At 42.5% G+C, this 26145-nt stretch overlaps 1 protein-coding gene across 2 annotated transcripts; it reads left to right on the top strand.

Annotated features, from left to right (window-relative positions):
• Positions 1–816: 816 nt before the first annotated feature.
• Positions 817–25794, top strand: ERGIC3 (ERGIC and golgi 3). 2 transcript variants are annotated; one of them, XM_066330539.1, is made up of 13 exons: positions 817–927; positions 1070–1140; positions 1685–1772; positions 1891–2010; positions 3281–3374; positions 4517–4682; positions 6307–6364; positions 17861–17892; positions 18539–18635; positions 20295–20359; positions 21131–21267; positions 22118–22173; positions 24715–25794. In XM_066330539.1, exons 1-13 carry the CDS (start codon positions 840–842, stop codon positions 24792–24794), a joined length of 1152 nt encoding a protein of 383 aa, XP_066186636.1. In that variant the 5' UTR covers positions 817–839; the 3' UTR covers positions 24795–25794. The 2 variants fall into 2 exon arrangements, with proteins under 2 accessions (XP_066186636.1, XP_066186635.1); XM_066330538.1 differs by having other exon boundaries at positions 1864–2010.
• Positions 25795–26145: the final 351 nt, after the last annotated feature.

Genomic DNA, 26145 nt, shown 5'->3' with positions numbered 1-26145 from the left:
TGTCAACACATCAAACCATACAACACCCCGTGCCTGATTGGGAGTCTGTTGAATTCCATTCATTTCAGGAATTAAATTCAAAACCAGAAAGAAAACCCCCCAAGGATAGAAACACTTCACCCCCAGCACAGCTACTTCCTCCCTCCCTCCTTCCCTCACTTCTTCTACCTGCACACACACAGCACCCGAGCCTGCAAGCAATCAGCAGGCCTCAGGCACATCTGCTGCAGAAGTGGCTTGAGGACAGTCGTGCAGTAGCACTTTTCTCATCCCAGTGAAACAGGCCCCTTGGCAGGCAGCTCCAGGGCCATTGCAAAAGACAAGGGCCAGGGCCTCAGGCCGCAGGGGAGAAAAGGCCTCTCCGTTGGCCCACCCCAGGCAGGTCAAGCCTGCTCCCAGGCTGCTTCACACACAGCATTCTTCCGACGGACTGCGCCAAGCTGACAGTCAGCTCGGCCTTCTCCATAATCCATGTTCTAAAGCCGCCCGGTAGAAGAAATTTGGGCCCTCCCCTCCCCTCTCCTCCCCTCCCCTCTCCTCCCCTCTCCTCCCCTCTCCTCTCCCCTTTTCTTCACTTTTTTCTTTCAAAGCACTGGTACTCTGCCGAGATGCTTTGCTTTCCGCATTGTTGCCGCCACAGCCGGCCCAGGGTACAATTCGACTGCTCTCCAAAGGCTGCCAGTGCCCAGCTCCAGCCCTCCTGCACGTGAAGGCCGCAGACGGGACGGGGGGCCTGATCCCGGTACGGAGGACTGCCCTCTGCCAGGGGCGGGCCCGGGAGCGGGAGCGAGGCGGGGCCGACACCGGAAAGAGGCTTCGGTTCCGGGCCGCGCGGCGTCATGGAGTCGTTGTGGCGTCTTAAGCGGTTCGACGCGTTTCCTAAAACCCTGGAAGATTTTCGGGTCAAGACGTGCGGAGGAGCGCTGGGTGAGCGGGGGGGAAGGGGGGGGGGGGGAGGTGGGCGCTGCGAGTGGCCGGGGGACCTTAGTGGACCGGCGCTCGTCAGCAGCTCGGGGCGGCGGCGAGCGGGTTGCGGCGGGGCTGACAGTGGTTCTCGTCTCCCCGGCAGTGACGGCTGTTAGCGGGCTCATCATGGTGCTGCTTTTCTTCTCGGAGCTGCAGTACTACCTCACCAAGGAGGTAACTACCACCGATGAGGCGGGCTCATCCCCCCCGGTACTGCCTCCCACTCGCGGCGGACAACCCTTCAGGGCGATCGGTGGGCCCTCACCTCTGCCCCCTCCAGGCCGCCCCCCTGGGCTGCCCAGGCAGCAGCTTCGCCACCCATAGACCCGCGCTTCGCGGTGGTTTTTTGTGCCCTGGCCTGTCGCCGCGGCGGTGGGAGCGGGCTGCCCTCCCATGCATGTGGCGTCCCGCCTGCACAGTGCAACGTCTTGCCGCCTGCGAGCAGCCATGCCATGCCACGCCACGCCACATGCCATGCCAAGAAGGGAAAGAAGGAGAAGCAAGCGCTGAGCCCCTTTTCCCTCCCCACGTTCAGAGATCTCTCAGTTACTTAACAGCATTGTAAATGGCATACGCTGGGCTGTGTATGGCAGTGCCTCAGCTGTCTGGCAAATCAGTTCTGTCTTAAAGATCAGCTGCTGGGCCACAGAACTGAGGGAAAGAAGCATTTTGATTTGCTTCCAAGTAAAATGGGACTCTGTTTTTCCTTTGTTCCCAGGTTCATCCAGAATTGTATGTTGACAAATCAAGGGGAGATAAATTGAAGATCAATGTAGATGTTATTTTTCCACATATGCCTTGTGCTTGTGAGTAAGCATTCTGAATGCTGATGATAATTTTCATCCTTGGCAGGGACTCAAGAGGCTCAGTGTGCCCATAACAAATGTATGTTTATAGATCACTTTCCTTGCGCGCTGGTTTCAGATTTGAGCATTGATGCAATGGATGTAGCAGGAGAGCAGCAGCTGGATGTAGAGCACAATCTGTTTAAACAACGTTTGGATAAAGCTGGCAATCGTGTAACTCCAGAAGCTGAGAGACATGGTAAGATGCTGTTCTGCCTGTCCTGGGTGGATGCTCTGTTAGTCTTTCCACTGTCTGCCTGTTTTGAGATTCGTGGGGGCAAGTGACAGCTGTAGAGTGTTTAAGTGCCACAAAATCTTGAATAGATTTAATACATTGAACAGATTTAATGCTACAACCTTGTAGCAGGCAGATCTATTAAACTACTCTTACATCAGTACTTTTGCAAGGAAGTCTTTCCCTGGTCCCTCTGAAATTATGAGAGAGACCCATCACTGCATTTGAGGAATAAAGCTGCACAGTGTTTGGGGATTAGAAATCAAGCAGCTGTTCTTGCAAAACTTGGCTTTGGTTGTATCTTTAAATCATGGTGGGTGAACAAATAGGACTGTGTGGTCAGGGAAAGAGCCTTTCTCTAGGGAAGGCTTCAGTGACTTAACCTTTAAGCCTAAATTTTCACCTTACTCGATTAACTTTGTGTGTGTTCATGCACACCTGATCAATATATGTGAGTTGGTCTACTGTTTGCAAGCTGGAATAAGTGATCCTCAGCTACATGAACCTCTTCTCTACATTTTTTACATGTTATGACTCATCTTTTTTCTTTGATACAAACCAGAAAAAATTCTGACAAAGCATTTCAGTCGCACAGTAATACTGTTCTGGCTTTTCCTTTCCAAAATATGAGTTAGTTATTATTTTTCTGGGAGTCAGTGTAGTTCTGGGAGTCAGTGTAGTTCTGCGTATCAACATGACCACATTTTTAGCTTATATCAGTTTAGATTTAACATTTCTGTTGTCGATGTTGAAAGGCTAAACTAAGCCAAGAGCTGAACAATTGGCAGGCACAAGGGTTTCTCCAGTTGTTGTAGGAGTGTGGTGATAGTGTTCTTACCATTGTGTCACTTAGCAGCTACCACAGGTTGTGACTTTACAAATTATTGTCTGGGGACAAAAACTATTCTACATGTTGTGAAGCAGGTCCTGTATCACTCGTAATGTACTGATTGGGTCTACTGAAGACATATTTTAGCAATGCCTTTATGCAAGTAATGTCTGATGCTCCAGCAAGGCTTACAGATAGCCAGTTCTTTCCATGAAGGCTGTTCTTGAGAGGACAAATACTATGCTCCTTGTTGGTCTTATTCACACCTCAGCAGGCTACATACATACCATTTGAGGTGGGTGTTGGGTGCAAGATGTGCAGCGGCACATTGTGTGTGGAACAGTCAAGAGTACAAGACAGAGTTTCTAGATGTGTCTCATCACTTTGAATCTTCTTTTGTCTTAGAGCTGGGAAAAGAAGAAGAAAAAGTGTTTGATCCAAATTCTTTGGATGTTGATCGCTGCGAGAGCTGTTATGGGGCAGAGTCAGATGACATTCGGTAACCTTTACACCTTTTTCCTATCTTCTTAGCACTTGAATCCAGGTATGTTATATGCATTTTTTTTCCAAATGTCTGTGAAGGTCTGTGCAATGAAATCCTGCTCTTAGGCACATGTTCAGTGGTAAGAGCTGTTGGGGTTTGGCTATACATTTGGAAGCTGCAGTCAAGATTGTTGAAAAGGTGCATCTGTACGTTGTTTGGATTGTCGACATGCCTGTTTAAGCTGTACAAAAATTGTATCTCAGCAGACAAAGAGATTTTCTGTGTTTGTTTGGTGTCCAGAGCAGAGGTGTATAAACAATTTCATTGTTATGTGAGCTATCTTGACGTAAAACCTGGTTATGCCCTGGCCTTGCCTTCTTCTGCTGCTGGCATTGCATCCTTACAGGAGCAAAGACTAGACATCTCTGGCTCACACAAACTACAGATGTCTCTGTATTTCTCATTCCTCCTAACAGGAAATTACTGTAAGAATGGATCCATGATACTCCATATAGGTTCTGGACTAATCTTGGCTATTTTTGGCTCAGTGGCAACTTGGTTTGTCCCATCTGTTGTGTCCTTTCCCAGAGATGTTTTCATCTTGAGAGTTTCATAATTGCTGCCTTCAACAGCAAGAATTCCTTCAACATGTCCAGCAAAACATGAAACCACAGAAAAAAACCTGGGTTTTTTTCTGGTAACCAAGGTATTATCAACAGTTAGAAAAGTATGAAGAAAGTTTGCAGTTAAGCACCCCTTTAGTCCAATGTCTTTTCCTAAAAACAGAGGAAAGGAGCAATAGAAGCAGGCAGATGCTTTCTTCACATGAGGAAGTTCCAGACTGCTCATAATTGTGGGACACTGATGTTGTTTTTGTGGCAAATCTCTTTGCCAAGGGCTGCTATGGGTCTGTAAATGGCCAGGCACAGCCCTCTTCAGACTCCAGTCCTGAACTCAAACAGCATGCATCCAAACCTCAAAAGGAGCATCAAGATGCTCATTCTCATTCAGGAGCATTAGGCCGCTTTTCAGAGTCCAGACCCCAATGTTTGTGTTGTTGCTTTGTTGAGGAAGAATCCGTCAAGGATTCAAGTCCTGAGCTGGAGAATCTCTTCTTAATTATAAAGATGGTAAGATGGTTCTTGTGCTTTTTGCAGGTGTTGTAACACTTGTGACGATGTCAGAGAAGCATACAGGCGGCGAGGCTGGGCCTTCAAGAACCCAGATAGCATAGAGCAGTGCAAGAGGGAAGGGTTTAGCCAGAAAATGCAAGAGCAGAAGAATGAGGGCTGCCAAGTGTATGGTTTCCTAGAGGTCAACAAGGTGAGAGAGAGCTTTTGCTGTGAACCTGCTGCATGATGGTAAGAACTGTGAAAAGGCAGAGTTGGGGAATTCCTCTCATTTTCCAGCTTTAGGTGCTTAAATAATCTCTGGGATCAGCAGCATCTTTGTGCTTGTCATGGGATTCAGGAGTACAGTCAGGAAGAGCAGTGGGAAAGAGGCTAATTCTGGTTTGTGTTTTGTGGGCTGGTAGGAAGTCATGGTAGCTGGGGAAGTTTGCCTTTTCCACCCACGTGGAGTCTTTTTGCTAAGATTTCTGGAGGCGAAGAGAGCTTCTTTGAGCTTGAATTGTTTCGCCTGCCCTTTCAGTTGTAAATCAGAAGCTGCAAGCACGTGCTGGAGATAGCAGTAGCCAACAGCTCGCCTGCAGAGGTGTTGGAGAGAGTGAAATGTTACCTCCTTTAGAAAAACAGTGGAAACAAGGCTGTTGGAGTTGGTTGTCAAGGCTGAAAATGCTCAGAGAGGTGATTTTTGCAAGTGATGTATGAAAATGCACAAGATGCCCCAGGTAACTATGTTAACTGTGTTACCAGGTAATTAGGTTACCCCCACAAACACACAGATTGCATACCCAAGTACCTTCTAGAAGAAGTCAGACTCAGGCTATTTTTTTAACTTCAAATTCTTTTTTTTTTTTTTTTCCTTGTGTATTCTTCCTAGAGAACACAGTCTTTATTTCTAGAAAGTAGACCTTGTACTCACAAATCCAGACATTGTGATTTGAGCATAATCATAGGTATGGAACTGTTATGGGACCCTCTCTCACAATATATGATGAGCAAGAAGGGGAGTACTGGATGTACTCGTCCAAGTGTGAGTGTCACTGGGGAGGTTTCTGGGGCCTTTTTTTAGGCACTTTCAATTTTGCCCATCTTCATTCTCAACAGGTCTACAGTTAACATAAAGGATAGGTTTGCCTAGGCATTGAAGATGTAATATGGTACATATAGAGCTTGGAACATTCACATCTTTTGGGACAGAGTGTATATGATTGCTAGCAAGTGTCAGGGAGGATTGGCACCTAGTATCTATACCCCTTTCAGAGTCCAGGATGAAATTTTACAGATATATTTTTTTTTCCCCATATTTTTTGGGGGTTGGGTTGTTCTGAGAGGGGGATTTGGTAGGTTAAGTGCTTTATTTTTGCATGCTGTTACTTTCATGGGTGTATACATTGGATCACTGCTGATTCTTGTTTTAAGTGTTTTCTTACAGTGTTCACTCTAACTTTCTCCTCTCCTTTTCTTTGAAACTGTTTTGTATTTTCTGAAGGACCCGACAGTTCCCTACTTGGAGTTAATTCTTCCTTCTTCTCATTTTTATGTTTACTAAATAATCTGCAACAACTGTTATCCACAATCAGTATCAGTATTTATCAGTATTTATGGTGTCAGTGTTTAGTTATAGCTTCCAGCATCACTGCCTGTAATGAACATGGAAAATTCATACCTCTCTTAGGATAATGTGTGCTTCTACTGTCACCTGTGAAAATTGGTTGGTTGGTGTCTGTCATGTGTAAACAAAGTCTCAAAAATCCAAACACCAGTACAACTGCTTTACTTACATAGACTCAGACCATTTAATGAAAGGTTACTCTCTCCTGCAGGTAGCTGGAAATTTCCACTTTGCACCAGGAAAAAGTTTTCAACAGTCTCATGTACATGGTAAAGTATTTGCTTTTCCTCCTTATTGAATCTTTTGGTTTCAAGTGTGCCTGACCATTTTCTTTTAATATCTTCACATTACAGTGATGCTGTCTGTAGTAACAATATCACTGCTTCAGTGGGGAGGACATTGTTGAAGTTTTGTTACATTGGTTTAGAACTATCATGGACAAACAGAAAACTAGTTTCTAGGACTGCTGCCATGTGAGTGTGGAAGAACTTGGCAGAGAATATTTCTGGGCAGTCTCTCAGTTCAGCAAAACTTTGTTGCTCTGCCAGCAACCTCAGGTAAAGTTTTCAGTCCAGAACCTGACTACCGGTAGCTCTGGAAGGGATATTTTTCTCTATGCATGAGTTTCAGAGTAAAATTAAAGCTGTGAAGGACTTTCTTGAGTATATATATAAATATAGCACGGCCAGAATAACAGTGGTAGTTTACAAAATCATTAAATGGTTTGAGTTGAAAGAGACCTTTAAAGGTCATGTAGTCCAACCTCCCTACAATGAGCAAGGACACCTTCCACTAGAGCAGGTTACTAAGAGCCCCGTCCAGCCTGGCCTTGAATATTCCCAGGGACTGGGCATCCACCAGCTCTCTAGGCAACCTGTGTAAATCCCTCATCACCTTCAACATATACAGTTTCTTATATCTAGTCTGAATTTGCACTTTTTTAGTTTAAAAGCATTGCTCCTTGTCCTGTTGTGGCAGGCCTTATTAAAATGTCTGTTTCCATCTTTCTTATAGTTCCATTTAAATATTGGAAGGGTCTCTCAAGTCTGCCCAGAGCCTTCTCTTCTCCAGCCTCTCCTAGCCTCTCTCCATAGCTGAAGTGCTCCAGCCCTTGGAGCATCTTTGTGGGCTCTTCTGGACTCACTCCGGCGGGTCCACATCTTTCCTGTGCTGGGGATCCCAGAGCTGGAGGCATCTCTGCAGATGTGGTCTTAGCTAAGTGGAATAGAGACGGAGAGTCCTCCCCCTCACCTGCTGCCCATGCTGCTTGGAATGAACTCAATTTACAAGTGGTTTCTGGACTGCCAGTGCATATGGCCAGGTCGTATTAAGCTTCTCATCCACTAACACCCCCAATTCCATCTCCTCTGGGCTGATCTTGACTTGTTCATCCCCAGCCTGTGTTGGTACTGGGGGTTGCCCTGACCCAGGTGCAGCACCTTTAATGACCTTAACTTGGTTATGTTAAACCTCATGAAGTTCACTCTCCCGTCTTCTTAAGTTTGTACGCGTTCCTCTGGATGGCATCCTGTCCCTCAAGCACGTAAACCTCATTACTCAGCTTGTTATTATCTGTAAGCAGTCTGAGGTCCACTCAATTCCACTGTCAGTGTCATTGATGAAGGTATTAAACAGTACTGGTCCTAACATACACCCCACTTTTTACTTCATCTCTGTATTGAGCCATTGACCACTATCCTTTGGATGTGATCATCCGACCAGTTCCTTATCCAGTGAAGAGTCAACACATCAAATCAGTATTTTTTCCTTCTATAACTCACTTCAATTTAATCTGTACCACTGAAGTTAAGGTTAGGGGAGAATATGAATGTGCTTGGTGAGAGTAACTGGTGTATTTGTAGAAAAACAGACAAACTTTTGAGCACAGAAGCAGCACATTTGTACAAACAGCAATAATGAAAAGAGACTGGTTTTCCCCACAATACTGATTTTTAGTAATAAAGAAAGTATTTCACTTATTGTGGCAAAACCTACTTTTTGTGCTTAAACTATCATGACAACTGCAACCGTACAACAGCCAGGATCAACAAAGTCACAAGCATACATGTTAAGGAGAGGCATCTCTGTATTACATGTCTCTGTAACAGGAATGCAGGCTGGCTGCCTCAGAGGATGTACTTTGTGTACAGAGAGGAGGGAATAAGGTCAGGATAACTCTCTTAATTCCATGTCCTCCAGAAGTGCTGCATAGCTGAATTAAAAATTCAGTCGGAACATACACAGATAAAAACCAAAACGGTAGTGCAGTTACTGCCAACCTCATCCACTCATTTGCTTGTTCCCACTGGCTGTATCTGATGGCCTCCTCTTCGTCTGTGGAAAAAGAGCAGGGCTCAGGGTGAATCTTTCCCTGCTGAAGAGTCACAGCTTATGAAGCTGGTCATTTGTGGAAGCCATTTGAGCTCTGAGCTTCCTTGCAGGATTTCTCTGAACCTCTTTCAGTTCAGCTCTGTCTGAAGGTACCAGACTGCATCCAGAATTAAGGTCCAGGCTAAGCATGAGATGCAGTAGTATGATTTTCTTCCTTCTGTTCTCTCTTACTTTCCTAGTTATGTGTAAAGTATGATTTTCCTTTTTACCCAGCCTTTTCCTTTGCAGTGTTTTCATGTCACTAGCCAACAAACAAGGAATTTTTCCAGACCCATAAGGAAAACGGACTGCTCAGAGCATGGTTGTTTTCTTGTACATGACTCGCTGTGACCTTTCTTTGTAATTCTTTGTTTTCTCTCCCTTTAATTACAGATAAAGAATTTCACTAGTATTAGAGGACAGAGTTCTGTGAGATATTTCCGGAACTCTTACCTCATTTGAATCATAGTTCTAGACAAGAACTTAGGTATTTGTGGTGTTTGATTCCTTCAGTAAGGTCCGCATTAACATGCAGTCCTGTTAATCCACTTAACAGAATGTCATGCAGGATGAAGTTGAACATCTAAGAGAAGTCAGAATATTCCAGACTGTTGTTGTTGGAAATCACATTAACAATTCACAAAATAATTTTAATAGACCTACTTGATGCAGAACTTTAATGACTGACAGTATTTTTGCTTCTCCTTCTCTTCCCTACTAATACGAATCGTTAGAGAATATGGGGGTGAAGAATATCAGTACAGTGGAAAGTTCAGTCTACTGCACCATTATTCTTGCCTCCCATTGGAGTCTGTGCCATGTTTGTACGGCTGATGGTTGAATTTTTATTTTGTGGTGGCGTTGAAATACTGAAGCTTGGATATCAGCTTTTCAGTTTCTTGTACTGTTCCTCTCTTCTGTTGCTGAGGGTTCCTGTTGTATTATAGATCTCCAGCCAGGAAATGGGGATGGGCATCACTGTGACAGTGCCAAGGGTCCTATTAAGTGGCACTTTGTAGATCTGACTGCAAATATATTCCTGATCTGAGCTTCTGAACTTTTGTCCTGTGCTTGGTATTATCATCTTGAAACTGTAACTTCTTTCCTGTGGAGAAGCAAGTTGAAATGGCTTTATTTTATAAAGTACAATAAGAGGGGCTGACACACATGACAGCATTGTATAAGGTGCAATTTTATTTCTGTTTAGTTATTTAACTTCAGTTATATATAACTTTATTTGCATAAGGTCTGTGTTCTCAGCTCTCCATTAGAGGCTGAGCACTTTTCTACTAGAGGTAGTATTTTACCTAGTTTTCACTATTACTGTATGTTTTAGTGTGTATTGCTACTCATTCCTAATCTCAGGTCATCAGAATTGTCCTGTCTAGGATGATGCACATGGCTGATCATACATCTTCGTGCTATCTAAAATGATTAATTGCCTATTAGCAAGTGCATAAATACAGTATTTGAACTTCTTGGACAGGTACTCCATCTCTGTTCATCACATCCCATGTTCCCTGAGAATCCAAGCTGAACCTTTGGAAATGTGTTGCTTTTGAATGAAATAGTGATGCTGCTTTTCATCCCAAGTTATTTGAAATATTTAAAATTGGTCACTTTAGGCTTGCACCATGATGTGACATTGTCAGTGTCAGAGAAGGCCCCCAGCTCTGGAATGTCATACTGGCTGTAAATGGTCATTTGTTTTTCAGTTGCACAGAAAAATCCCAGATCATTAGGAGGAGGATCGAAAGAGATTGTGAGGAGGACTGAAACACTTCCAGTCAGAATTGTTAACACTGAAACTAGTAGTTTTGGCACTTCTGCATTAAGGGAGGCCAGAGTCAAACATTACTGATACTTAGAGTCTTCTGTTTTAAGCAGCACAGCCTCAAACTGTTCTTATTCATTTGGTTGTTGCTGAGACTGGAGTTGCTTTACAGTTATATCTTTTTAGGCTTTGAATCCTAAACTGAGATTTTATGTTTGGGTTATGCAGTGTGCTTCAGGTTTTAGTGAAGTTTTCTCTTTCAATTTTGTATCTGCAAAGACAGCCTCCAGCATCCTGAAGACACACTCTCAATGACTGACAATTTCTGTGATTGAAGCAGTCTGTATGTGGCCCAAATGCTGTGGTTTTCTTACACCCTACATGTCAGCTGGAGGAAAAAATTATCTTTGAGAATGCTGGTTTTGAGAGATTACTGCTTGTTTTCATCCTCTTTTTGGTGATGACTGTGGAAGGGAAAAATCAGGTAAGCTGCTCTTTGGGATGATGAAGGTCTTGGAAAAGGAGCTGCCTACTTGGAGCCACCAAGCTTTGCTTAGAAGGGTGTGAAGCTTTGTTAGCTCTAAGAGTCAGATCCACTGGTCAGTTGTATATCTTCATTAATGTTCTTCTTATGTATTTAAGGAAGGGCTTGTTTCTTTCTCTGCTAGAGATTGACAGCCAGAAACTATTTGAACTCATCCCTAGACAGTGTGGATGACCCCAAATAACCTCTCTTATTTTACATACTTTTTAGTGTTTTGATTACTGAGTCGTGAAAAAATACCAAGTCTTTGCAGACTGGTTGTCATTTTTCAAGTCCCTTGGCACCTTCTCAGTATCAGCCAAGAGCAAGTGATACTAACTTCTTTTTCTGCAGAGATTGCAGCCTCCTTTGTTCCTGTCCTATAGCTCAACTAGTTGTGGGCCTGTTAGTATTGCACAGATCTCTACAAGTAGCAGTTGCTTATCTGACTTCTTCTCCTGCACAGCAACAATACTTGAAAAAAAATGACATGGGACTCAGTCTCCATCAGGACACCAGTTCAGTGTGGAGGAGATCCAAATTCTCTGATCACCTGTACACCATTCCTGCCATAGAAGAGGAATGTATGAGCTCATTCTAACTTGTGTCCCAGAGTAGTGTCTGTTAGGGAACTGTTTTTATCCTCATGCTGAATACTGAACACTGAGAGTCTTACTTCATCCTCAGCATTGCTGAGGACTTTTCTTTTTACGCTAGTGATGTCTTATCAGAGTTTGGTTGTCTTGGTGCTGGAAGATGCAAGGTCTCACACATTTATATGGTGGACAAACTGTTTTCAAGTTATATCAAGTCTGTTTTGGAGACAACAGTGATGGCACTTGCATCTGTCACTTCACTATCATCCATCAGAACTCAAGTTGTACAAGTTGTTTGGAATGTTTAACATTTGTTAAGTAGCCCTCTGGAGCGGCCTTTCCTTCATACCAAAAATCCTGCTGTTGCAGAAGCACCAGCAGAGATGTGGCAGAGGGGATCAGAATTGCTGTGGGAAGAATTCAGAGGCTCATAAGATTATAAGGCCCTGTAAGTCTATGATAGTTACTGATTAGTGTTAAATATATATATTGCACAATGTTGAATACAAATGAATAAGATTTTGAAACAAACAAAAAAGGAGTTTACTTAACCTCCTTTGAGATACACTGTTCAAACATACAATTCCCTTGCCCCCAATCCTTCTTGGTATTCACCTTTGTCAGGATCCTGGAACAGAATGAGCAAAACCAGCCTCGTGGTTTGTCATTTTCTCTGTGCATCAGGTGAGATGAAAATAGCACAGGACTGATTAAGAGTAAAAAACCTGTTACCGATCTTTGAATGTTAATATGTTGTAAATATAAACCTTGAGTACATTTCTAAATAGCTTTGCTCCTAAAATGACCTCTCTTACCTTGTGACTGGAAAAGAATCTAAATATAACCAGTATTATTGTTTGGCATGCTGCTTTGGAGCTCAATTAACATGTATGCACATCCCACCGTGTTTTTCCCTGCGGTGATTAATTACTGCATTTTGAGTTCTCTGTTACACTTTAAATGATTGCTTGACCATGTATCAGTCCTTTAGCTGTCTAGGGGGTCATTTTATATGGCCTAGAAAGCACACTAGCACAGATGCTACTCATCTCCTTTTTGATATGAACTTTAAATGCTAGTCTACCTGAATCTCTTTATCATTTCTTTGTAACGATGTGAACATTGCTCTTTTCTCTCCTACTCTGCTTGTTTTGCCAGTGCATGCTGTTGAGATTAGATGTTGTATCTTTTTTTTTCCTCAGAACTACAAAACTAACATAATTTTTGTTATTTGCTGAGAGCCCATAAATCTCCTTTGGAAGGAGCTGTTGATCTAGACTGGGATTTGAGCTTTACAGGAAGCTAAAATGAGGGCTATGCCAGATCATTCTTCTGTGATAAACGAGGTGGAAAAGGTTGAGAATCTTTGTCTTAAATGATTTTAATATCTTCATGTTGGAGATAATGTTTTGGTAAATGTTAGCTGCACCGTGCAGCTAATGTGCTTGAGTGGAACGTGCTGACATGTTAGAGCAACTTCTGCCTTTTCAAGTCAGATGAGAGAATTATCTCACTTAAACTCATTTGTACAATACCTTAGAGAATATCTCTTGAAAATTCATGTACTAAGCCAGCTGATCTGTGAGTGGTTTGTAGGAACTTTTACAAAGGTTAGCAAACCACTGGATTTTTCTGAGGGTAATCATGGCAGTTGCAGGTTGAGATGTGGTATTTCAAGTCAGTAACATCTTGCAGAGGGCTGGGACCCCCAGCTTTGCTCACTCCTCCTAGCTGCAACATTTTCTGTGTTGCTCCCTGTCTCATTCCCCTCTTCACAGCACATCTTAATGCCACTTCCATCTTCGTGCCACTGTGCTCCTGTAAGATATTTTCCCCTATAAAACTAATCCCCAGTTTGAAAAGTGATGTCCTATCTCACCTTGGAGCAATGTCTTTGGGGGGCAGTCTTTGGTTTCTTGGAACCTTCACATGTTTATTGACAGAGTCGTTGAATGGATGTAAGTTCTTTTAATCCCCTTTTGGGGGTTAAGGACTGAATTTTGAGGTCCAAGGAGGCCTTGTGATTGTTGAAGTCAGAAATGCAGGATGGGGAGAGTTCTTCAGACAGACAGTGGTTGTTAAAACTGTGCTACAAAAGCCACAAAGAACGCTTGGTTCTATAAAGCAGGCAGAGTTCTTGACAAACTTAAGATGTTTAACTGGTATCTTTATTTTGCCTGTTAGGTGTGATTAAGGAAACAAAGAAATGTGTTTGTTTCTTCAGTAATAAGGGTCTTTGGTCCTAGCAGACAGTCTTGTAAAAGTCTTCTGTTCTGCTTCCTTGTCCTGTTCCTTATCTTAGCCAGCTAAAAAGCCTGCTGGTTTATGTTACGGTAAACATGTATCTGCAATGTATGTACATATGTGCTTAGCATAATCATCAGTGATCAAGGAGAAATAAACCTGTAGGCTGATGGAAGACTGCTTTAGAAACTGAACTGCTCTACTGCAGAGTTGTAAATCACTTACTGGTGAGTTTTATAAAAGCTACTTGGTTGTGGAAGGCATAGCAGAGCACTCTGGGGACGTTTTGTTTTCAATAGCCATAACTATTAATAGGGGTCACACACAATGTAAATCTAGTGTAACATGTTAGTTAATATATGGTCCTTCTCAAGTGGTGTCCTGGGATGTCTCTGGTACTGTGTTATTCCTGTAAGCTTTGTCATGCTCACTAGTCTTAGTACAACTTCACATGGACCAACACATGTGACTACCCAGGTTATAAATCTGATAAACACCATAATCCTGCAAAAGATTCTAGGAGCACAGTTACTAGGAGGATCATCCCTGTGCCTCTCTGTGCATCACTGTACCAGTTCTGTTGTGGGATTAACCTTACTTTGGAGCTGTTCTGACACGAAGAATAGCCTCACATAAAGCAAGACTTGCATTTCAGACTCTTACAGTCTGAGATGGCTCATAACTGAAAGGTGGATGGGATAGGAATGAGCTGTGGGAGCAAAAGCTGGCAGGAAAAAGTAAGTTTTATTTCTTCAGTGGTATGAAATCATAGAATATCCTGAGTTAGAAGGGATCCACAAGGATAATCAAGTAGCTCCAGTTTAAATGCAGACTCACTAGAGCCAGGGTCTCTCATTTGTTATAAATGAAGGTTAGCCTGCTAGTGTCTGTATAAAAGGCAGCAAGACTTGACACTTCACTGGCAGCTAAGCCACAGAGCTCTTGACTTAAGTGCAAATAATAGTGCAACATGAAACAGTCTGTTGTTGCTGGTAACTGTTAAGAAAAACAGCATAGCATCATGCCAGGGCCACTTTTCCTTTCGTTTCCTTCCCCTGCCCACCATCACATATACTTCCAAATTTTGACTAGGAATTTCTTTTTTAAAGTTCATTGATACAGTTGTCAGCACAGGCACACAAGCCTGTGTGCTGTCGCTATGCTAGTGGCGGTGACAGGTCTGCGCTCCAGTCAGAGACAGCAAAAGGAGTATCTGAAGCCAGTGGAGCTCTGAGTTCTTTGAAATGCATAACCATTGCCTTAATTCTGAGTACCGCAGCCTTAGTCTCTGGGCATTTAGCTGCGAAATGCAAGGACCTCTCCCTACATCAGGGCCTTAGGAGGAGTGTAGTTTGAGGTTAGCATTTCCTTTTCAAACTGTACATTCTCTGTTTTGCATGCATATCTCTTTGGGTTTAGTAAGAGTTTTATATAGATACAAGTACAGCTTCTGGTGGTTTACTGAAAAATGTTAATTGAAGAGAAAGAGTTCATAACACACTCAAGTAAATGTTTTAAAGGAGAGGCTAGTTCAAAATCAGATCTTTAGCTTTGCAGCTGTTGTGGTTTGCTACTGGCCAAATGCCAGGCACCCATGAAAGTTGTTTGCTCACTCTCTCTTGCTCTCAGCTGGGCAGAGAGGGGAAAAAAAATTAATGAAGGGCTCATGAGTTGACATCAGGACTTGGAGAAAACACTCTTAAGGGCAAAACAGGTTAAAATTTAAAGGTATAAAGTAAATTTATTATTAACAGAGTCAGAGAAAAATAATGAGAATTAAAATAAGAATAAGCCTTTAAAAAACCTTTTTTCCCCCCCAACTGTTCCGTCTTTCCCACTGACAGTGCAGGGAGGGAGGGTGTAGGGGTTTTGGTCAGTTCATCACCTGAGATCTTTCTATGTTTGCTCAGGAAGAGAAGTCCTTCCTCTGCTATGGCTTGAGTCCCTCCCACGGACAAACAGTCTTCGCAAAACTATTGTGGCATGCCACTCATCCACAAGATGCGGTCTTCTAAGGATGGGCTGTTCTAGGTTGGAAGCAAGGACCTGTAGCAGGGGTCCCTGACTAATAGGAGATCGGACAGAACAGACGACACATCTACACTGATATGGCGTCCATGTCGAATTCCAGTTTATTCTCAGCCTGCAGTGAGTTATATAGGTTTTCTACATAGTTAATAGTTACAGGATATACAAAAAATGCAGACAATCCTTATTTATCTAAATCCTAAGGTGGCTCCAGTGTTAAGACTACAATTCCACATTCAGAAACCCATTACTTCCCAGAACACCTTAATACAAGCTGTAAGTTTTTCTGCTATGCCACACCTGTGAATTTCTAACTGTGTCACTGAGGCCTGCAGGCCCTGTGGGCTCAGGGGCCCACAGGGCCTGCAGGCCGAAGAGCCCAGTCTGGAATTGCTCAAGTTTCACTCCAGATATAAATCATGCCCTCTATCTCTAAGGAATTCTGCTTCAAGGACTCTCTTTCTTTATCTCTGGAAGCACAGGTCCTCTCTCTCTCTCTATTCGGATCTCCCACTGGATCACAACTTTCTCTGGCATCCACCCACTCTGGCATGAGCACTTCTCTCATGGGCTGCGAATGGATCTCTGCATCCTCCATGGACTTCATATATCACAGGGGACAGTTTGTTTCACCGTAGTCCTCACCATGGCTTGAAGAGGAATCTTGGCTTTGACGCTTTTAGCACCTCCTCCCCCTCTTTTTCCACTGACCTTGGTGTCACCTTGTTCTCCCTCACATGTCCTCACTTCCTCTTCTCTGACTAGAAGAAAAACTGCTGCTCATAACTACTTTTGATAACAAGTTGTGCTAATTCAGAGATTCTTGCAGAATCCTGCAGCTCCAAGAGGTCGATCTCATCTAAGTTCTGTGCTGGAGAGTCTCTCACCATATTTCTGCTGCCAGCCATGTAGCCCTTCCACCACCAAGTGGACAGTGGCAGCTACCATGGTGCTGGCGCTATTTAACACCTCTTGATGTGGAGTGCTGGGAAGGAGAAGCTGCTGCCACTGCCCCTGCCCCTGCCCTGCTCCTGGAGCACGGCTGGCTAGGGGTGACTAGGCACTCAAGGCTCGCCACACTCTGTGCCAGGATGGCAGCAGCTGTGGTGCCTCACCACCCCTAGAAAAAACTGCATGCACGCTGATTTGATTTTCTTCTTAAGTCATCACAGAGGCATTACCAACCTCTCTGATTGGCCCAGCAGCATGTCCATCTTCAGAGCTCTCAGAAATTTGCTCTGTCACAAATGGTGGAAGCTCCTAGCAGCTTCTCACAGAAGCTACTCCTGTGGCCCTTCCTTGCTACCAGAAACCAGGGTGTGCCAAATCAACACAGCAGCTTGTCTTGTGCTAGGCTCTCAAGGGAGCAGCATTTTTAATCTTTGTTAATAATGTAGCGACACTTGGTGATCTGTCTCCATTAGCTTCTAAAGTAATAGCCCACAATTACTGAACTATGTTTCACTTTGCTGAAGTGAAAGGTGAGGTCTGCCTTCCTGAGCACATGAATTTGCCTGTTAAAATGACCACAACCTCTGGCTTCTTTGTTGATTGTGTGACTTCAGATAAACCTGGTAGGAGTGAAACTGAAACAGAGTTTCAATTTATATTTTCATCCTGAAACTGATGCTTCTGGTATTGCATAAAGTCATTTAAGAGATATCCATTGCCTCCAATTGCCCATATCTCTGGCAGATGCCTTCTCGGGGTGTGTGGTGCTGCCAGCATTGTCACATTGCTATATGTGGAAGAGCAGAGATGGGTCAGGCCAAATTCTCCCAAATCACACCACTGGTGACAGTCACTGCAGCCCTCTCTGTGGTTTGCAAATAATCTGCTTAGGCAGAGTGTTTACAATACTGCTGTATTTTACACTAGTGAGAGGAGTTATGTGTGGCTAACAGAAAAGCTTTCCTTTCCGGCCTCTGGGATCTTATTTTTGCCCTAGATAAATAATACACGCAGATGAAGACTGAATACCTAATCTGAAATAACCCCAAATTAAATTTACTTACCTTCATTCTAGCAGTGGTTCTTGTCAGGGAGGGGTGTTACAGCAGTTTCATCTTTCACACACCCTGGTATGCAAGCAAGACAGAAACCCAGGCATTTTCTTGACATTTTAGATTGTGATGGAAATGACTGGAGCTCCCTTATTGCTAGAATATGGTAGACAGATATTATTGTTATGACAATGTGAGCTATATTGTTAACTATTTTTATATTACAGTTCACGATCTGCAGAGCTTCGGACTTGATAATGTAAGTGTTCCTAAAGCAGTGTTCTAGTTCTCTTAGTCTCTTTTCCTTCTGCATTTCTCTCCCATTGCCACAATAAGATCCTAAATTGCTGCAGATTTGGCTTTATGAGTCTTAGCAGAACCTGGGTCCTGCTTTCACAGAGGGTTCTGAAGTGCATTCTGTGACGTTTGCATGCTGGTTGTCAAGCCTGTGCCTCTCTTCCTGAGCCTGCCTTTCTCCTTTATCTATGCTTCACAGTTTCTTAAGGTTGATACTGTCACAACTGCTTCTGGATCTGTTGGAATTTACCTTGTGCTGGCAGGAAAGCAGATGATGCTCAAACTTATTCCTCCAAGGCAGCTGATAGCATGTGCTCTTATGGCAGGGAGAGGAATGGGTGGGAGGGCCTGCTCTGTAAATGGGAGGAAAGGGCACCAAGATCTGAAGATTTCGGGCAGAAGAAGGAGAAATTCCTTGTCTTGAAATCTCCTATGAATAAAAAAGAAAAGCAAATGTTTTGGAGTTTACCATTAGGGTGCACAGAGGAAGGGAGCGCCTGTCTATTCTAGAGCCACACTCAGAAAAATATACAAATAATGAACTTCAGGCTTCTTACCTTACTCTTCATGTGTTGTGCAGGTTTAAGTTATTAGCATTTCTATTTCAGATCAATATGACGCACTATATCAAACATCTCTCATTTGGAAGGGATTATCCAGGCATTGTGAATCCTCTGGATGGGACAGCCATCATTGCACAGCAAGGTAAAAGCCAGCTGAAAAAAGTCTCTTTTTAAGTGTCTGTATTAATAAGTTAGAAGAGATCAGGACCAAAGTTCCAAATTTTAACAAAAACCCTGTCAGAGTTATGTAAAATGTGACTCCTCCACCTTGTGCTGTTTGTGGAGCAGCTGTCTCCATTCACCTGGAAGAAATCTGCCAACGTTTGGATTCTGTGGTGTTTCTGAAAGATATCTCTGTTCAGTGTTTGTGGATGCACAGCAGCAGGTACAGCACATCATTATTAAAGGCCTACCTCTGATATAGCTCAAGAAGGGCCCTTCCTAACTACTGCACGCAGTGAGAGAGAACCAGAAGATGCGGGGTAGAGAAAAAAGGCCTAATTGGTAGTTGCCGGAGAGCTGTGGTGTCTGCCTGGCCTTGACATACCCAACAGCTTGAAAAGCTGCAATGAAGTTGAAATATTGCTGATCTTTTCTAGATAGCTCCAGATTTGCTGGCTTGAGAATGAAAAACAGGTTTTTCCTCATGCTGCTGCTGTACAGGATTTTATTTCCACAAGCCTGCTTTTCTATGAAAGGTCCTTTACATGCCACTGCAGAGTTGTTTTTTTTTTAGATCCACTGAGGTCTGAAGAGTTTGTCTTTGAAGGTAGTTGGAGCTGTATGTAATAAAGCTTGGAGAAAGAAGTCATTTGCTTTGAAGTGGTGATAGGATTGTTAATCCTACCTAAGTCCATTCTTTAAGTTTTCTACCATTGATTTTGATAGTTGTACCCAAATCAGAGGATGGCATTTAAAAAAAAATACAGAAAAATTCAAAGGCGTTGTAATGTTCAATACACTTATGTTGCTGTAGTTATTCTGTGGAGTAACAAACTGTCTGAGAGGGAGAACCTGTAGCTCACTGGTAAATTTCTGCATAAGCTCCAGCTTTTCATCCTGAGCCTCAGGGAACCAGTTGGTAAATTCTTGAAGAATTCGTTCTGAGGACATGCTCCAGTAAAGAAGTAGGAGCAGTAGATTGCAGGTCAAATTTTGTTTATTGCAACTAAAGATACCATATGCAAGAATTACTTCTGCTGTAGAAAGGGATGAATAATCTTCTCTAGGGAATTTCATAGAAAATAGTTTTTTTCTTGCATTATGTTATCCTTAAAAGAACTGAAGGAACAGGCTGGTCTGAGGCAACAGAAAGGGTTCTTCTAATTTTTCTCCATTGGTCCAGATCTTCCTTTTAATTTTCTTATACAATAAATGCCATGCTTCTGCAGGAATAAGCTGTGATGTTAAATGAAGTTGATATGAGGTACTCATTTAGAACTGAATATGTTTTCTTAGGGCTGTGTTTTTAAAAATAAGACATTTTCCTGGACTAGAATCAAATTTGCAAGAAGCTTTACTGGTAAAGCTATAGCAAGTTTGTAGATTTTCCATTTAGTCAAGGCTAAAATGGCATGAGTTTTGATTTTGGTTGGAGCAGAAATGAGATTCACTTTGGCAAAAGGAAGACACATTTCAGACATTAACTTTACTCTCCTTGAAGACCTCCAGCAGCTGTCATGCCGAAAGACATTCCCTGACAAGCTGAACAAAACCAAATTGTGTCTACCTCACCTGTCAGTGAAAAGTTTCCAGCTTATTACTGGATATTAATTTTGTCTCTCCTTGTCTTTGCTTATAGCTTCCATGATGTTTCAGTATTTTGTCAAAGTGGTCCCCACTGTGTATAGGAAAGTAGATGGTGAAGTAAGTACCTTTTTCCCTGTTACTTTGACAAGTGAAAGCCTTCACTTTCTCCTCATATTCTTGATGCTGACAGTAACTGTGGATCCAGAGGTGTTGCCAGATATATCAGGGGCTGTACTGTACATTCAGTACTTGGAACTCCGAAGTGTGGAATTTGGTAAAGAAACTAGGATACAATCAGCTTGGATTGTAATTTGTGTCAGATAACTTTGTAGGGATGATAGAATGTAATTTCATTTTACAGAAACCCAGTTTAATTGCTCTAAGAATAGGACTAGTATGAACGACATGTAGAAGAATGGCAGGGCACAGAAGAATGCTGGATGGTGACCGTCATTTATGTGAAGATAGGCTATCTCTGTCTTGCTCCACTCTCCTGCCTCTATGCTTGATTATTTACGGCTTTCTGCCATCAGTGCTGTCTCCTGAAGCATGCTTAGCAGGACTGCATTTTCATAGAGGATGACAGACTCTGGGATGACAGGGCCAGCTTATACCATTCTATGCCAGCAGAGACCAAATAGTCCTGCCTGGGTGTCATGCATTCCTTATTCTATGGGCTAGCTGCGGCTTTAACTGGTAGCCTACAGTAAAAATAGACCTGATAGCAAATACTTGATCTTGACAAAGCTCTTCATGACTCTCTCTAACCACTGTCAGGCTGCCCACATGGGCAGGGCTATGCTGATGTGGTTCATTGAACTCATGTTTTAGTAGTCTTTCCTGTGCCCTGTTAGCAAAACAGTGTTTGCTGTGTTTGTTTCCTGGTAGGTGGTAAGAACTAACCAGTTCTCAGTTACACGACATGAGAAAATAGCAAATGGGCTACTGGGAGACCAGGGTCTGCCTGGTGTCTTTGTGCTGTATGAGCTTTCACCCATGATGGTGAAGCTGACAGAGAAACACAGGTAAGAGACATTTCATTCTATTTCGTTCATCCTTCATTGATTTTGTCATTTTGCATAGCTTGAAACTTCATGCTTACTTAGACATGACAGTGCAAATGCTGCAATTCATCCAAACTACTCCCCTGCCAGTGGAGAGGAAGAGGTGCTCACTGATGCCCTTCCTTTCCATGTGAACCCCGGGTAGGGATTGGTTTTTTCCTGTGACTGTGTGAAGCATTGTAATCCAGTATCAATGGAAAAGGAAAGTGGTGCAAGGAGTAGATGTGTGATATAGTGGTTCTTGGTTCAGCCTTCTGATGGGAAGATTAGATTTACAGGGCATACTCATTTTACCAGCAGCACCCACACAGTCCCGACTGGTTCCTTACAGCATTTGCTATAGCTTTTCTACATCTTGCAGCCAGTTTGGAACCTCTTCTTCTCTCTGCGTCAATGGCTAGCATGCAACTGCAGGGGAAAGGAAGGGCTTGTAGCTGTCCCATCTTTGAGGTTCATAATGGGGGACAGAAAATGTATTAACATGTGCTTAGGGATTTAGTTACTGTATTACATGACCCTGCTGTGCATTCTCACTGGGTAGGAATGAATAATGTCTTAAGGATTAAAAGCCCATCTTACAAGTTTATAAATTCAGTACTTCCTCTTAGTGCTTCTGACTAAAAGTAACAGTGAAAAACTCCATTCTGTAGCAAATAGGGGTTAATTAATTCTTTAATCTGAGAATTGTCTGAGCTATGAATATTTAGGTAATGCATACTTACATGGTATGATGAACATTATTATAATTATTAGTTACTTGTTACATACGTGACATTGGTATCTGAATTCATGCTGGTTGTTCAAATTCTAGGTCCTTTACTCACTTTCTCACTGGAGTTTGTGCCATTGTTGGAGGCATATTTACAGGTATTGTACCTTTCAATCATTTTGCTTTCAAAAGTGTAAACATTTACTGTCTTACGCCTTCTAAAGTCTGCATGTCTAGTAATAAATCCCTGTTCAATGAAGAGAGATGATTTCAGCATTCAGGAAGCAATACAGCATGTTCTGCAGAGCCACAGGAGTGGCATCAGACTGAAGTTACCACTGGAGGCTTACAAGATGCTGTAGATTATGTAGACCTGTTACAGCATTTCATTTCATTTCATTAGACCTGTAGACCTGTCATATTTCATTTTGCTGCTCTACAGGACATTTTATTTTCAAACAAAGCTGTTCTTCACAGACCATATGAAAGCATCTTGGCCAGCTTGGGTCTGTAAGCAGATAGTTGTTTTCATGTGGAACCAAAGCTAGTAAAATCTGTGAACCCAGGTTGCCATGAGTGTAATATCTATCTTAGAGATATCAAACTGTGTTCCCAGACATAGGAGCTTCAGTTAATGTAATGCAAGAACTAATGGGGTCTTGTGAGGAGAGGCTGTTCCTGCAGATCCATCTGCATATCTGCACTTCACTCTGCTGGCATCTGTAATAGCTAATCAGTATCTGTTCAGCTTTGTGCATTGGGAGCAGCCTTGGTCCAGCCATGCTCTCCAGGTAGTAATCCAGGGTGCTCATAGTCAGAGATACAGGTTTTAAGGGCCAGCCTGAAGATGTCGTCAGGGACTCGAGAAGCCAGTTTCTGTATCACATAACATCTGTATCACATACCTGTAACATCGTACCTTTATCTGCAACGTTTTCCCATCATCTGAAGTGTCACAGTCCTCAGTTAACCTGATACTTTAAAACAGAATTTCTGTCTACATTAAATTTTATCCTATTCATCTCCCTGATTTGAAAAATCATTCAATAATTACTTTCATGACAAATTGAAGTGCCCTTTCATGCTGACTAGGTTTGACCGCCAATTCATTTTTGCTGCCATACAACATGCTCAGAATCTCTGTATTCTAGAGATCAAATCAAGTGGTGGCCAATAAGGCCGATTACTTGTACCAGCAATAGTGTGGCCAACAGGACCAGGGCAGTGACTGTCCCCTGCTACACTCTAGTGATGTGTCTTGAATCCTGGGTTCAGTTCTGGACTCTTCATGACAAGTGAGACATTGAGGTGCTGCAGTGAGTCCAGAGAAGGAAATGGAGCTGGGGAAGGAACTGGAATGTAGGTCTAATGAGGAGCAGATGGGAGTGCTCAGCCTGGAGAAAAAGAAGCTCAAGAGGGACCTTCTTTACAACTACATGAAAGGAGGTTGGAGCCAGGTGAGGGTCAGTCTCTTCTTCTAACAGGGACAGGACAAAAGCAAATGGCCTCAAGTTACACCAGGAGAGGCTTAGATTGGGTATAAGGGGAAAAAAAATTTCATCATGGAAAGGATTGTCCAGCCATGGCACTGGCTGGCCAGGGCAGTGGTAGAGTCACCCTATCTGGAGGAATCTAAAAGACATGTAGATATGACACTTAAGGATGTGGTTTAGCGGTGGACTTGGCAATGCTGGGGACAATTGGACACTGTGACCTTAGGGGTCTTTTCCAACCTAGATGATTCTGTGCTATTCTAAAGTCACCTCTATAAGAGTGTTCATGTAACAGTATCGAATTGATTCCACAAGTACAGATAATTCCACGGAAAAACAACCACACAGGAGTTACCTGAAGTATTACTCAAAGAACAATATTTAGTCCAGTAATTCCCTATTATATAGTAATAAACAAAAGATTCAATTCCCATTTTAGCTGCAATGCTTTGTATCATATTGAAATGTATGTCTTTGTATACAACCAAGAAATAATTTACTTAATTCCTTTGACTGATGTTTCAAATAAAAGAAAGAATATGAAGCTTTATAAAATTGAATCATTGAAAAAAGGCTCCCTAGCAGGAGCTCAAGGTTCCAGTCCTGTGAAAACCTTGGTTGTCTGGAGTTTGTGGTACAGTAGACCCATTGTGAGTTTTTCTGTGGTCACAAGCAAGCACTGAATGAATAGGCTTCTTTGTTTGGGGAAAATACTGCAGAAAGAATTAAAGGCAGCGGTTTGTATGGTTTTTTGTCTGGTGGGTTTACATTGCCATCTCCAGTAAAGGGCATCCCTCGAGGGCAGCATCTGGTGCTTTTAATGTTGCTGTGAAATGAACAGGAAATGGGAAACTTGCCCTTTGCAAGCTGAGTCAAGGCAACAATGTGGCCTAAAGCTCTCCACATCAGCTTCCTCTCCAAACTCTTCTCAGTCATCAGTAAACACACATGACTCAGCCTGTCTCTTTTACTTCTGAAAAAGGGGTCTTTTCTAGAGAAGCATGATCACCTCTGTCCTGCAGGCTGGGTCTTGTCTGTCCTGAGGAGATGAGGACTTTATTATTCTGAGCAGCAGTGGGAGAACCTTTTTCTGTGGTGGACCTGGGATTCCTTTACTCTGACAGCTGGGTTTGTGTTTTCTTTCCTTGAGAGTTGTTGTCTCTTTGAGGCATGTCTGGCTTCATCCATTTGGTTTTTTCCTTTTAGTTGCAGGTTTCATTGACTCCTTGATCTATCACTCAGCACGTGCCATCCAGAAGAAAATTGAACTTGGGAAGACAACATAAGCAATAATCTTAATATAATAAGCAATGGCATTGACCCATTAAAAACAAAACCAAAACCACAAAAAAAATCCCCAAGCCTCTAAGGAGAACTAAACAGGCTCTTTGAAACACAAATGATCTTTTGAGAGTGCACAGGAGAAGAGGTTTGTAATTTCCAGTTGGCCCTAACCACTCTTATGTTACTGTGCCGTCATTCTTTGGCCTTAGTCTGTGGATGGAACAACTTGAACCTTGCTGCTATAAAGATTAGCTATCATATCTGGCTCTGCAGATCCTAGTGTCAAACTCCTTTTTTGTCAGTCCATGTTCCTTCAGTTCTGATCCCCTTCCCAACAGAGATGCTGGAGATACTGCATTCTGTTTGCCTTTAGGAATAATTGTACTTAATTGTCAAGAGACCTGTGATGGATTGAAGCTGCCATCAAATAAGCTTGTTAGCAGCACCATCAGGGATTTTTAATTTTTCTTTTCTTTAAAATGTTTCTTTAAATTTTCTTTTAAATGTTTCTGGGTGTCCTGATGCTGTATGTCAGACCTCTGTGAAGATGTGCTGAATTCCATCTCTTGCCTTCGAGCCATCCTGAGCTGCATGGGGAGCCTAAGCATTTGGGACATGCTTTCTGTGCTGGAGGAGCTCCCAGCTGTTCTTCTTATGAAAGATGCAAGTTGATGTTTCAACAAAAAAAAAAATGTCTGGAATGTTAATTGATTTTTTAATTGCATTTTTCTTCCATTTCCCTTTAGTGTATATTTTCAGTTGAAGTCCATCCTCTGTTGTTCTGGTAAGGCATATGGAGGAATAATTAAATTATTTGGACTAATCCTGATACTGAATTGGAAATTAGAATTAAAAGAGACATTGCGTTGTGGCAAAGTACATAGAGATTGTGATGATGATCCCCCTTTTTTCTGTCTAATCATCTACACAAGTGAGTAAACTGCTTCGTATGTAAAACTGTATTGGGAGAAAATTGAAAATAATGAGGAAAAAATTTGTGAATTCTTGCCTTATTTATTGCAAAAGAGATTGATTACTCTTAAATCTCAGATTTGGTTTGGTAGGACTCTAATCTTGGTCCAAGCAGTTGGACAGGCACAGGATCAGATACTGCAGAGAGAAAGCTGTTTTATAATTCATTTAATTCATTTTAAGGCAGGTTTTGCTGGGTGGTTGGTTCTTTTAATTACAAACCAGGGAGTCTAAAAACTGCTGGTTTTTCAGCTGGGGAGAGAAGCAATTTGTGGTGTGGGTAAGGAGAATGATTATCTTCAAGCAAGAATGTTGAAAAGCAGGTCTGTTTTAAATGTATTTTTACAAGGATATTTAATGAATCCAGTGGGCCAGGATCAT

The sequence above is a fragment of the Sylvia atricapilla genome, chromosome 16 (assembly GCF_009819655.1).
Source record: "Sylvia atricapilla isolate bSylAtr1 chromosome 16, bSylAtr1.pri, whole genome shotgun sequence".
Classification (NCBI taxonomy): domain Eukaryota; kingdom Metazoa; phylum Chordata; class Aves; order Passeriformes; family Sylviidae; genus Sylvia; species Sylvia atricapilla.
The sequence above is the reverse complement of the archived record's forward strand: the minus strand, read 5'-3'. Positions and strand labels throughout refer to the sequence as shown.